The 13177-nt window shown below is 36.3% G+C and overlaps 1 protein-coding gene across 2 annotated transcripts in view; it reads right to left on the reverse strand.

The window, feature by feature from the left end:
* Positions 1-13177, reverse strand: part of PDE4D (phosphodiesterase 4D) — a 1616992-nt gene that overhangs the window by 1056261 nt on the left and 547554 nt on the right. For both annotated transcript variants that reach the window (XM_062212022.1, XM_062212021.1), the window contains exon 3: positions 2256-2485. In XM_062212022.1, coding sequence (XP_062068006.1) covers positions 2256-2485 — 230 coding nt within the window. The remainder of the gene's footprint in view (positions 1-2255; positions 2486-13177) is intronic.

Genomic DNA, 13177 nt, shown 5'->3' on the forward strand with positions numbered 1-13177 from the left:
GTGGCTAACTCTTGGTAAAAAAAGTCACCCTTTCATCTTTCTAAAAGACAAACTCTCCCCTTTTTAATATGTAATAAATCTAATAATGGAAAACACAATATTGTTTATACTTGATTCTTAGGTTTTTATTACAAAACAACAGAAGTGCCATGGTACAGATAATTCTGAAACATGAAGTCCCTTGGCACTTGGAGACTATTTATTTGTTTTCCACGACTCATTTAAATTTAATTAACTAAGCTTAGCTTTTACCTGAGATATTTAATTATACATAATATCCAACTACATAGAGATAATATTGAATATACTGCAGAATTTTCTTTTAAGGTTATGTGAAATTGAAATTAAAAACCACATTTACTCACCAAATTACCCAAGACACCAAAGTTAATTGAACCTATAAGGTCTTATATTAGTTTAATTTTAACTCCTTCTTCCTCAAATGTGGACAAAGCATGATAATGATGCTAAGATGAACCTGGTGTGTAGAAAAGAGGTCGTCAGGCCTCTGACTGTTAAACTGGGAACTTGGATTTCAGGAGAGCTGCCACAGTTCCCTAAATGATAGGAGCAGTTCATTGTATCTAAACTATGCAAACAGCATGGTTTATGCTAAGATAGGATAACACCTACTTTCCTTCTGGGCATCTGGGATTTTGGCACATGCTAGGCAGAGGTACCTAACAGGCTTCTCTGGTCCAAGACAACCTTGGTGAAAACATTTCACAGATGTTGTCACTACTCATTACTGAAGTGTCTTACTCCATTTGGAAAGGGACTCTTGGGAGCCTGTATCTGGTTTCCTCCAGATTTTGTTACAGATGCGTCTCCCTTGGCTGATTTTGTTTTGAATCTTTTTTGCTCTAATATGTCATAGTCATGAGTGCCACTGTTTGATGACTTGTAGAGCTTTCCTTAGCAAATCATTCCATCTCGGGATGGTCTTGGGAACTCTTGGCACATCTGGTGCTTATGAATCCTACCCTTTACCCAAATGAACAGCAGTAGTGTTAATTTCAGAGATAGGTGACATCATTTTAGGAGGACAGCGTATTTCAGAGCTGTTCAAGTCTGGTTGCCATATAACAGTTCCACCTGCCACAGCGTGAGTGTGACTAACCTGGCTATGTTCTTCAAACACATGGACCACCATACAAGACCATGATGCCTATCTCCTGTGCCCATGGCTTCAAGCTGACAATCTGTTATCTTCCACTTATCTAAGAGCAATTTTCTCATGTCTTCCATTAACATACATCCTTCGGATTTTCAGTAGCAACTCAAAACAGCTAAACTTGGTACCTAAGAGTTGAGTTAGTGAACACATTCTGTCTGAGCACAATTTTCCTAATATTTAGCAAACTCCAAAAGGTACCTTCTCTAGAGATGTCTGTAACTTGGCAGAGAAAGAGGAAGTATTTCATTTGTAGCATAATTAATTGACTTGTTCTTGTAATCTCAGCAAACACTCAAGAGTCTGTTTGTATACAGGCCACTGGCTTCCTCCTCTTCCCTTGCTATCCAAATTCCTTAAAAACTCAGTTGTCCAAAAGAACAAATAATGGATGTGCCCACTATCCTCACATTTTTATATAGTTTTTACCTGATGGACATTGCCAGTAAAGGGTAGAAAGCCCATGGGTAAACAACAAAATATAGAATAAAAACACAAAAACCGTACCCTGCAAAGTAGGAAATACCGTCCTTCTACAAGTACTAATGCTACGTAAAATCGCCTTATGTTAGCAACTGAGAATATTCTGGTAAACATCACCTCAGTGTGTCAAAGTCCAAATTACTAGGCTCATGAATATGATTACGATTTCCTTTGATTCTAATTACAGTCCAATCTATTCTTGATTCCAAATTTCTTCTGCATTGATAAACATCATCTTCTGTTTGTTGTATGTATGCAGAAATGGTAATTTGTCCATTAGTTCTCATTTGTTAATGTTTCTATTAACCACCTATAGCCAGTGTTACTTTTTCAAGCACAATGTTCTCTTCCTGAATATTTGTGAGCATACCCCCAACGTATTCAACTCCTCCTGCAAAATAACTCAATCAAAATGTCTCCTCCGCAGAGACAGAGATGTCACCTGACCCAAAAAAATCAGTCTTCCTTTTTCTAACTCTGGAAACACCATTAACTCCTTCCCCCTCAAATCAAGCCAGAAGACACAGAAATAGCAAAGACTACCGGCAACAATCAGACTGCGAAGTATAAAATGAGAAGCATCATCGACAGCACTCACCCACTGGACTCTGCAGAAGTGATGGCGATAAGTGGCAGAATCTTCAGGGGGAGACTGGTGGGTCGCTGAAGGTTCTCGGATTCACTTTTCAGGTCCGCTTGCTCCAGCTGCCTGAAGGCCAGGGGAGGAAGCTGAATGTTGCGGCATGAAAGTCTCCTAACCAGATAGGGCTCCATTCCTCGGAAAGGGTCCTCCTCTTCATTACTGGAATGCAGAGTTTCCTCAGAGGCCTAGGACAGAAGTTCGAGAAGGCATGTGTAAGCAATCAGTTTCCATCATGTCACAAAGGATTTACACTTTGCCTGGGAAAGAAATGCAGTGAAATTTGTACTTAGAAAAAGACTAACTAGAAAGCAACAACACTGACAATATAATATTTGGTGAAAAGTTAGAATTCATAATCAAAAGGTAGTTTTATTGTTACAATAGTGAATTGGCTCACCAGTATATTTAGGTATGATTTGGTTGAAACAGCTAAATGACATCTCCAGTAATCTTAGAAGCCAAGAGTTTTGTCCATGAATTCTATAAAGTCAAGTGTAAAGCAGAATGTTTTTCAGGGCCGGTGCTGTGGCGCAGTGGGTAAAGTCGCCGCCTGCAGTATCGGCATCCCATATGGGTGTCAGTTTGAGTCCCAGCTGCTCCACTTCCAACCCAGCTCTCTGCTATGGCCTGGGAAAGCAGTAGAAGCTGGTCCATGTCCTTGGGCCCCTGAACCCACATGGGAGACTGGAAGAAGTTTCTGTTTCCTGGCTTCAGATCAGTGCATCTCCAGCTGTGGTGGCCAATTGGGGAGTGAACTAATGGAAGGAAGACCTGTTCTCTCTCTCTCTTCTCTCTCTCTCTCTCTCTCTCTCTCTCTCTCTCTCTCTCTGTGTGTTACTCTTTCAAATAAATAAATCAATCTTTTAAAAAAATGTTTTTACCTCCATCAAAGAAGGAGGTACCTTTCTCTGAAGGGAGAAGAGAACTTCCACTTTGACTATGACCCTATTGGAATAAGATCAAAGTCAGCAAACTCTAAAGGCTTCCATAGCCCTGGCAACTCATGACTAGAGCCTAGGGAGATTACTGACACCATGAACAGGAGTGTCAAATTGTCAAGTCAGCAACAGAAGTCACTGTGTACTTACATCCCATGTGGGATCTGTCCTTAATGTGTTGTCTAATGTGCAGTGATGCTATAACTAGTACTGAAACAGTATTTTTACACTTGGGTTTCTGTGTGGGTACAAACTGATGAGATCTTTACTAATTATATACTGAATCGATCTTCTGTATATAAAGATAATTGGAAATGAAAAAAAAAAACCTGCTGTTAAATTGGAAATGGCATAGAAAATTAATTAATTTTTAAAAAAATATTATGTAGGATCTCTGTCTTTAATGGCTGTACACTGTTATTTAATGCTATAACTAGTACTCCAACAGTATTTTTTTCACTTTGTGTTGCTATATGGGGGCAAACTGTTGAAATCTTTACATAATATATACTAAACTGATCTTCTGTATATAAAGAGAATTGAAAATGAATCTTGATGTGAATGGAAGGGGAGAGGGAGAGGGAAAGGGGAGGGTTGCGGGTGGGAGGGAAGTTATGGCGGGGGGGAAGCCATTGTAACCCATAAGCTGTACTTTGGAAATTTATATTCATTAAATAAAAGTTTAATAAATGAAAAAAATGTTTTTTCTACCTTCAATGAAACAAATTGCAAAAACTTCATTTTAACATATACATTGATATATACATGTGCCAGGATATATGTATGTGATATGTATGTATACTTCTTATAAATGTATATACACAAATATTTATACCCACATTCCTATGAAGGAAGAAAATGAATTGAATTTTCTTTTATACTTACCACCATATTTGTAACACATAGTTTCATATATCACATGTTATGTGGATATTCTCATGCAAATTTTTATAACAATATGTGAAAAGAATAAAAAGGAGACATGGAAAGAAAATCTGAGTATCCAGTAGAATTATATTTATGGCTGATTTTTACAGATTTAATCCATATTATCCGATATAAAGGTAAATAAAATCTAGAATAAAATATTAATATTGGTTTTCTAGTTAAAAATGTACAATCCATGAGCAATCATTATTTCCATGTGGTAGAAAAGGCTATTCTACCAACATTCATTATATCCCTCCACTCTTAATTAAAGAATCATCAAATGTTACATAACATGCTTCAATTGAGTATTGGGTTTTTAAATTCTTGCATTGTTAATCTACTGTTGTATTCTCAGAGTATTGTTTAATCTAAGGCTTCTGTTTCCTTATTGTAAATATGAAACTAATATTTACCCACAAGAATTAAATGAGACCATGCATGTGATGTGCATAGCTCATTACCCGCAATGTCATAAACAATCATAAACGGCAATTTCCTTTCCTTCTGAGTTTTATATAAAGGTAAAGAAACTAGCCCAAGCAGGCAAAGGACCTTTCCCAAAATGAGCCTACTGATTACACGTTAAAACAGCAGGGACTTTGCAGTATCCAAACCTAGTTTAGGATACCCCCTACCACCACCCACCACCATTTCTGTATTTATTTTCTTCTTCTTGAATGGCAGAGAATCGGAGACAGCGAAGGAGAGAGAGACATAGAGAAAGAGATTTTCTTCTGCAGGTTCATTCTCCAAATGCCCACAATTGGCAAGGATTGGCGGGGCCAAAGTTAGGAACCAGGACTCCATCTGTCTCTCCCATGTAGATGGTAGGGGCCAAGCACTTGGGCCATCATCTGTTGCCTCCAAGGATGCATCAGCAGGATGCTCAATTGGAAGCAATGGTGCCACGACTTGAATCAGGCACTCCAATAAGGGACATAGGTGTCCCAACCAGGGGCTTAACTTGCTGTGCCACAACACTCACCTCAGTTTCAACTTCTTTTTAAACTACCAGCATTTGGCAACTAACCTAGGCTCACTGAGTACATTTCTCAGGAAATTGAGATAGTTTTCTCTGACAATCAAGATAATAATATTTAATTCTCAGGATATTGTCTGAGCGAGAAATGACATATCTGAAGCATCAATATCTGGCACAATTTCCATTCAGCAAAATGGTAGGTATCATTACTGTAATTCAGGGTAACTCCCTTTTACTATACAGAGCTCTAGGCTGCCTTTGATGCTCATCCTTCATATTGGTCTCCAAGTAGAAAATTTGTCTCTACTCATTCAGCCTTACATATGATGATGCTTAAGGATGTGCTACACACATAAACACAGAAAGATAGTCATCATGATGAATGAAATGTGATGGCGGAAAATCTCCTAGTAAAAGCACAAAGGAAATCCAAATAAAAATAGGAATATTCATGGAAAAATGACTAAGGGCTAAGTTATCAATAATGAATAATAGCCTTGAATATAAATGGTCTAAATTCTCCAATTAAAAGATACTGACTGGCTGAATGGATTCAAAAACAAGGTCCATCCAATTGCTGTCTGCAGGAAGCACACCTCACCAACAAAGATACATACAGATTGAAAGTGAAGTGATGGAAAAAGATATTCCATGCTAATAGAAGCAAAAAAGAACAGGAGTAGCCATCTTGATATCAGAAAAAATAGACTTAGGAGACAAAGAAGGGCATTATGTAATGATTAAGGGATCAATTCAACAGGAAGATTTGACTGTATTAAATGTATATGCAACTCAAAACCAGAGTACCAAACTATTTAAAAGCAATGTTAATGGATATAAAGGGAGACATACACTCCAATATAATAACAAGGAACTTCAACACCTCACTTTCATCAATGGACAGATCAACTAGACAAAAAATCAACAAAGACAGAGCTAATCTGCACTATGGACCAGATGGATCTAATTGATATCTGCAGAACATTTCATCCCACAGCTGAAGAATATACATTCTTTTCACCAGTGCATGGAACTTTCTCTAGGTTTTACCATATGCTAGGCCATAAAGTGTCAGCAAATTTAAAATAATTGAAATCATACCATGTATCTTTTCTGACCAATGGAATGAAGTGGGGAATTAATGACTTAAGAAACTCCAGAAAATACACAAACATATGGAGACTGAGCAACGTGCTCCTGAAAGAACAGTGACACCTAGAAAAAAATCAAAAATGGAATGAAGAAATTCCTGGAAATGAATGAAGATGAAAATACAACATATCAAAACCCATGGGATATAGAAAAAGCAGTATTAAGAGGGAAGTTTATAATCTTCAGTGCCTACATCAAAAAAATTGGAAAGGCATCAAATAAATGAGCTATCAATGCATCTCAAGGACCTTGAAAAACAACAAACCAAAGCCCAAACTGGTAGGAGGAAAGAAATGAAATTAGAAAAGAAACAAATAAAATTGAGACCAAAAATTTTGCAAAATCAGTGAAATGAAGAGCTTCTTATTTGAAAAAATAAGCAAAATGGATAAACCCCTGGGCCAACAAACCAAAAGTAAGGGGGTAGGGAGAAGACTCAGAGACATAAGATGTTACAATGGATACAACAGAAACAAAAAGAATCATCACGAATTATCACAAGCATCTGTATACCAACAAACTAGAAAATCTTTAAGAAATAGATTTCTGGACACATATACTCTACGAAAATTTAGTCACAAAACATAGAAAACCCACATAGGGCAATAATCAAGATGCATATTGAATCATTAATAATGACTCTCCCAACAAAGAAAAGCCCAGGACCACAAGTCTTCACTGTTAAATTTTACCAAACTTTTATATAAGAACTAATTCCACTTCTTCTCAAACTATTCAAAATGATTGAAAAGAAGGCAATCCTTTACAACTCCTTCTATAAGTCAGCATCACACTAATTATAAAACTAGAAATAGACACAACAAAGAAAGAGAACTATACACCAATATCCCTGATAAACATAGATGTAAAAACTACTCAACAGAATACTAGCTAATTGAGTCCAACAATACAGCAGAAAGATCATTCATCCAGCCCAAGGGGGTTTATCCCTCATATGCAGGGATTGTTCAACCTACACAAATAAATATATGTGATACGTCATATTAACAAATTGAAGAATAAAAACCATATGATTCTCTCAACAGATGCAGAGGAAGCATTTGATAAAATACAGCATTCTTTCATGATAAAAAAATTTAAGCAAATTGAATATAGAAGGAACATTCCTCAACACAATCAAGGCAATATACGACAAACCCATATCCAGCATCATATTGAATGGAGAAAAGCTGGAAGCATTTCCCCTAAGATTCAGGACCAGACAAGGATGCCTACTTTCACCATTGCTACTCAATATATTTCAGGAAGTTTTAGCCAGAGCCACTAGGCAAGAAAACAGAAATCAATGAGCTACAAATTGGAAAGGAAGAAGTGAAACTATCCCTATTTTCAGATGATATGATCCTTTATATAGGGAAACCAAAATACTCCACATAGGGACTATTGGAACTAATAAGCAAGCTTGGTAAAGTTAAAGGATATAAAAATCAACACAAAAATCAGTAGCCTTTGTATACACAGACAATGCCATGGCTGAGAAGGAACTTGTAAAATCAATAGCATTCAGAATAGTTACAAAAACTGTAAATACCTTGGAATAAATTTGACCAAGGAAGTGAAAGATGTCTATAATGAAAATTGCAAACATTAAAGAACGAAAAAAGAAGACACAAAAGAATGGAAAAATCTTCTATATTCATGGATTGGAAGAATTAATATCAAAATGTCCATACTCCCCAAAGAAATTTATAGACTTAATATGATCCCAATCAAAATACAAACAAAATTCTTCTCAGATCTAGAGAAAACAATGCTAAATTTCATAGGGAAGCACAAGAGATCCTAAATAGCTAAAGCAATCACAAGTAACATAAAGAAAACTGGGGGCACCACAATACCAGACTTCACACCATACTATAGGGTAGGTGTGCCAAAAGCAACCTGGTACTTGCATACAAGTAGACATGGAGACCAATGGAACAGAATAGAAACCCCATAAATCAACCCAAGAATCTACAACCAACTAATCTTTGACAAAGTAGCTAAAAAGAATCCCTGAAGAAAAGGCAGTTTCATTATGTGCTGGGAAAATTGGATCTCTGCATGTAGAGGTATGAAACAAGATCCCTACCTTATACCTTATATAAAAATCAACTTGGAATGTATCAGAGATATAAATTAATAGATAAGATCATATTTGATCAAAGATCAAATTACTAGATGAGAACATAGGGGAAATTGAAAGACCCTGGCACAGACAAATACTTCTTGGAAAAGACTCCAGAAGCACAGACAATTAAAGAGAAGTGGGATTACATCACTCTAAGAAGCTTCTGCACTGCAAAGGAAACTGCCCAAATAGGAGAAAATATTTCCAAAATTATTCAAGTGATAAAGGATTAATATACAGAATGTATAAAAACTCAAGAAACTCAATAGTAACAAAACAAAAATCCAGATAAGAAATGGGCAAATAACTTGAACAGCCATTTTTCAAAAGAGGAAATTCAAATGGTCAACAGACACATGAAAAATGCTCAGATGAATAGCCATCAGGGAAATGCAAATCACAAACACAAAGAGATTTCATCTCACCCCAGTTACAAAGGCTATCATACAATATTAAAAAAACAACAAATGTTGGCAAAGATGTGGGGAAAAAACTACCCCAGTACACTGTTAGTTAGGAATATAAACTAATACAGCCATTGTGTAAGACACTATGGAGGTTCCTCAGAAATCGGAAAATAGATCTACCATGTGATCCAGCCATTCCACTCCTGGGAATTTATCCACAGGAAGTGAAATCAGCATATGAGTTATCTGTACCTCATGTTTATTGCAGCTGAATTTACAAAAGCTAAGGTATGGAATCCACCCAGATGTCTGTCAACTGACAACTATATAAAGAAAATGTGGTAGATAAACACTATGGAATACTACTCAGCTATAAAAAGGAATGAAATCCTGTCTTTTGCAACCAAATGGATTCCACTGGAAACCATTATACTTAGTGAAATAAGCCAGTTCCCAAAAGACAAATAATTGTTTTCCCTGATCTGTGATAACTAATGTCAGTTTACATCTTGAAATTTGATTGTCATTTATAGCCTTTGTCTTTACTGTTGAGGAACAGTGTGATTTTTTATTTTTTTTTAATTTTTGACAGGCAGAGTGGACAGTGAGAGAGAGAGACAGAGAGAAAGGTCTTCCTTTGCTGTTGGTTCACCCTCCAATGGCCGCCGCGGCCGGCGCGCTGCGGCCGGGGCACTGCGCTGATCCGAAGCCAGGAGCCAGGTGCTTCTCCTGGTCTCCCATGGGTGTTTTTTTTTTAATTTTTATTATTACTATTTGTTGAAATTCTTACTTAGTGGAGGGTTAAGATTGTGATCATAAAATAAACTTAAAGTATGTCATTGTAAAAATTAAAAGAATAAGAAAGGAAGGAGGAGGGAGGGTGGAATCCTGAGCAGGAGGGAGGGTAGAATGAGAAGTAACAGTATGCTCTTACATCTGTATATATGAAATACATGAAATTTTTTTCACCTTATATAAATCAATTTAAAAAAGAAAAAAATTTTCTCTTCCTGATAGATGTTCTGAAAAATGTGAAAAAATATACATTGGTGAATTATTTTGAGCCCTGGGTTACATTGTGTAATATGGACAAATAGAATAACAGAAGAGAACCCTGAAGGTAAGGAGGTTGAAACTGAAAAACAATCATTTATTTTAAATCCTATTTCTGAAGACCTACGTTTTGGAAATCTATGCTTTAAGAACCTACTGACTTAACTAAACAATATCAATAATAATAGTGGCTAATATTTATTAAATTCTAAATGAAATATAGTCAAGAAGTTCTATGTTTTCCATACACCATCTCATTTAATTTTACTTTTCTATACATACAGAAACAGATATCTATAAAAGAGCATACTCAACCACGCCTCTCCATGGCTATTAGGGAAACTAGTCATATATTTTGTCAGGATATTTTTAATTTTAGCACCAAAGGTCCCAAGTCTGGGGAAACCCCACAGTCCCAGGCAAACCAGGATAGTTGATTACCTCTAAGTCAGGATCCGAACCCAAATCCCTCTTAGTTAAATCTGGAGCAATTAACCACCATGTTGCATTTCCTTACTACAAGAAAAGAATAGGACACCCACTAACTTACCACAACTTAATAAGCCTCACACTTTCATTTTCAAACAAAGTAACAGAACTGAGATCAGAACAGTCCTACAAAAACACGAGAAGTTGTTGATAATATTTGCATAAATCAAGAGATAAATTCTAGGCCCTTGTCTGCACTAATGACTCAGTGGTCATAAATTACTTAACCTTTCTAGGCTTTAGTCTCCTTAAGCATAAAAGCATAAAGTTGTACAAAATAAACGTCCAGACCACTTTCAGTTCTGAAATACTCTGCTGGGGTAATAACCCATGTCAAAAGCAGTGCTTACTAAGGTGGCAAATATATAAAGCAAAGATAGAACACATGCACGTGGAACATTCTGAGCCTTTACATGAGTGATTGTGAAGTCTGTGTAAGGACAGAGCTGCAGACTGGACCCACACTCTCGGATTGCTAACAAGTCAGAACTCAGTCAACAACTTCTGTGTGCAGATATCTTTCTTCAGAATGAAGCTAGGAAAGAACAAATGTGGAGCCTCCTAAAGCTTTTTGTAACACTGGACGTAGTTGGCTGAAGTTAACATCACGTAGTTGGCTGAAGCTAACATCTTCTCAATGATTAGCTACCCCTTCTGGATGTTAGCCCTGCACTTACAAACTGACGTGCTAGAACACAAGTTGTTTGATGAAGGACTTAATGTTTGTGACATTCTCTTTTATATTAACTGCCTTAAAGGGTAAATTCTTTTAAGAAAACTACCTTCATAAAAGATAAAGTTTGTGTTCATGCTCAGATTCTCAGACTTAAACCCAAACTTAAATTCAAGCTTCCTAAAAGTCTTTTTATTTTGAATACATAGAGGTGCTTCAAAGTGTTCATGGAAATTTTACATTATCATTTTTAAAAGATTTATTCATTTACTTTGAAAGTAATTTTACAAAGGGAGAGGGAGAAACATCGAGAGAGATAGGGAGAGATCTTTCATCTGCTGGTTCACTTCCAAGATGGCCAGGCAGAAGCCAGGGTTTCCCACGTGGGTGGCAGGGGTCCAAACACCATCTTCTGCTGTTTTTCCCAGGCCATCAGCAGGGAGCTGGATCAGAAATTGAGAATCTGAGACATGAACCAGAACCCACACAGAATGTCAGCATGAAAGTCTGTGGCTTAACCCACTATGCCCATTGCAGGCCCTGCATTACCATTTAATACCTTTTCCATGAGCTTTTTGAAGCTCCATCATAAACATCATAAAGCAGTAAGATACCCAGGTCCTAACAATTTCCACTGGAAAAAAAAAAACAGGATAATAAGAGGCTTTCTTATACTTCAGGTAAGTGTGTATCAATTATGCTTCAAAATAAATAGAACAGCTTGACCACATAGAAGACAGGAGGTTAAGTGCCCCTATTTTGTAAAGAAATATAAAATTGACCGAGAGCAGTATCTATCTTACATTATTGCTAGAAAATGTTATTTTTGCAAGGAGTTAAGAGAAATTACCATATTTCTAATGTCTCCATGCCATTATTTCTCAAAAAGTGATGCTCAGATCTCTTGTGATGGAATCCCAAGAAATAGTTGCTAAAATTCAGACTCCCAGGGCCTACTCCAGATCTTCCAAATCAGAATGTCTATGGTCAGGGCCTGGGAGTCTGAAAAAGTCCCTCATTGGATTCTTCGTGCACTAACTTTTTAGGACTAATGGTTTTGACATTTTAGATATGGTCTAATAAGATTGTTTGACAATGATTCAGCCACAAAGATGTTCACTGCAGCTCATTTATAACAATGAATAACTAGATACAATCTAATTGCTGTAGAGAGGGATTGGCTGAATAAATTTTGATACATTGATTATATGATGAAACACTATGAGGTCATTTAAATAATGCAGAAGAATATGTGATTATATTTGTGACATAATGTTGAGTAGAAAAGATAGACTGCAGTGATCTCATTTTTATACAACAAAAACATCAAAGCAAAACAAAAATATTACAAATTTTATTTATAGCAAAATTTTGGAAGGCCATATCCTAAGGCACTCAAATGCCATTTCTGAGTGGTAGAGCTGGGGATGATGTTGTCCTCCTTCCTTTATTAATTACCAGTTTTAATATTAATCAATAATAAAAATGTATTATTTTGAATTTGAAAATGCAGTAAAAGCCATAACAATACAGGAAACCAAATTCACTTTGTTCTTGATGATACCTACAAATTTCTATTACTCATCTTCAGGATAGACAGTATCAAAAGAAAAAAACTCTAAAATGTTTGAATGAATTTAATGGGAACTTCTTAGATTGTAACGAAATACAATCAGACAACTTGGAATAGTTGGCAGACAAATAACTTTAATGGAATTCTTTTCACTTTTAGGACAAACATCTGTTTGAGTGACATACCTAAAGAAAGCAACTCTGTAGTAAGCAGATCAACATTAAATTTATTATGAGTTACTATTATTTTATTTTTTCATTTTCTCCAGTGTCTATGTAAGGTGGTTAATTAATTTCTTTGCTCTTTCTTACGTCTTTTATAGTAGGTAGGAGCCTACTATAGTACAGGGACTTAAACATAACTGGTATTAAGTAAGTTTCTATGGTTGTTAAAAATCCCAGGTTTTGACATTTGTTTCATTTGTATACACAAAAATGAAATTTTCCATGGAGAATAGCCTTAACATCTATATTCCCTGGCATTGTATGAAGCCAAGTTTCTCTCTGAGCACACAGCTCAGTTGCATTTCTGGACTGCCTTGCAGATGGG

The sequence above is a fragment of the Lepus europaeus genome, chromosome 15 (genome assembly GCF_033115175.1).
Source record: "Lepus europaeus isolate LE1 chromosome 15, mLepTim1.pri, whole genome shotgun sequence".
Classification (NCBI taxonomy): domain Eukaryota; kingdom Metazoa; phylum Chordata; class Mammalia; order Lagomorpha; family Leporidae; genus Lepus; species Lepus europaeus.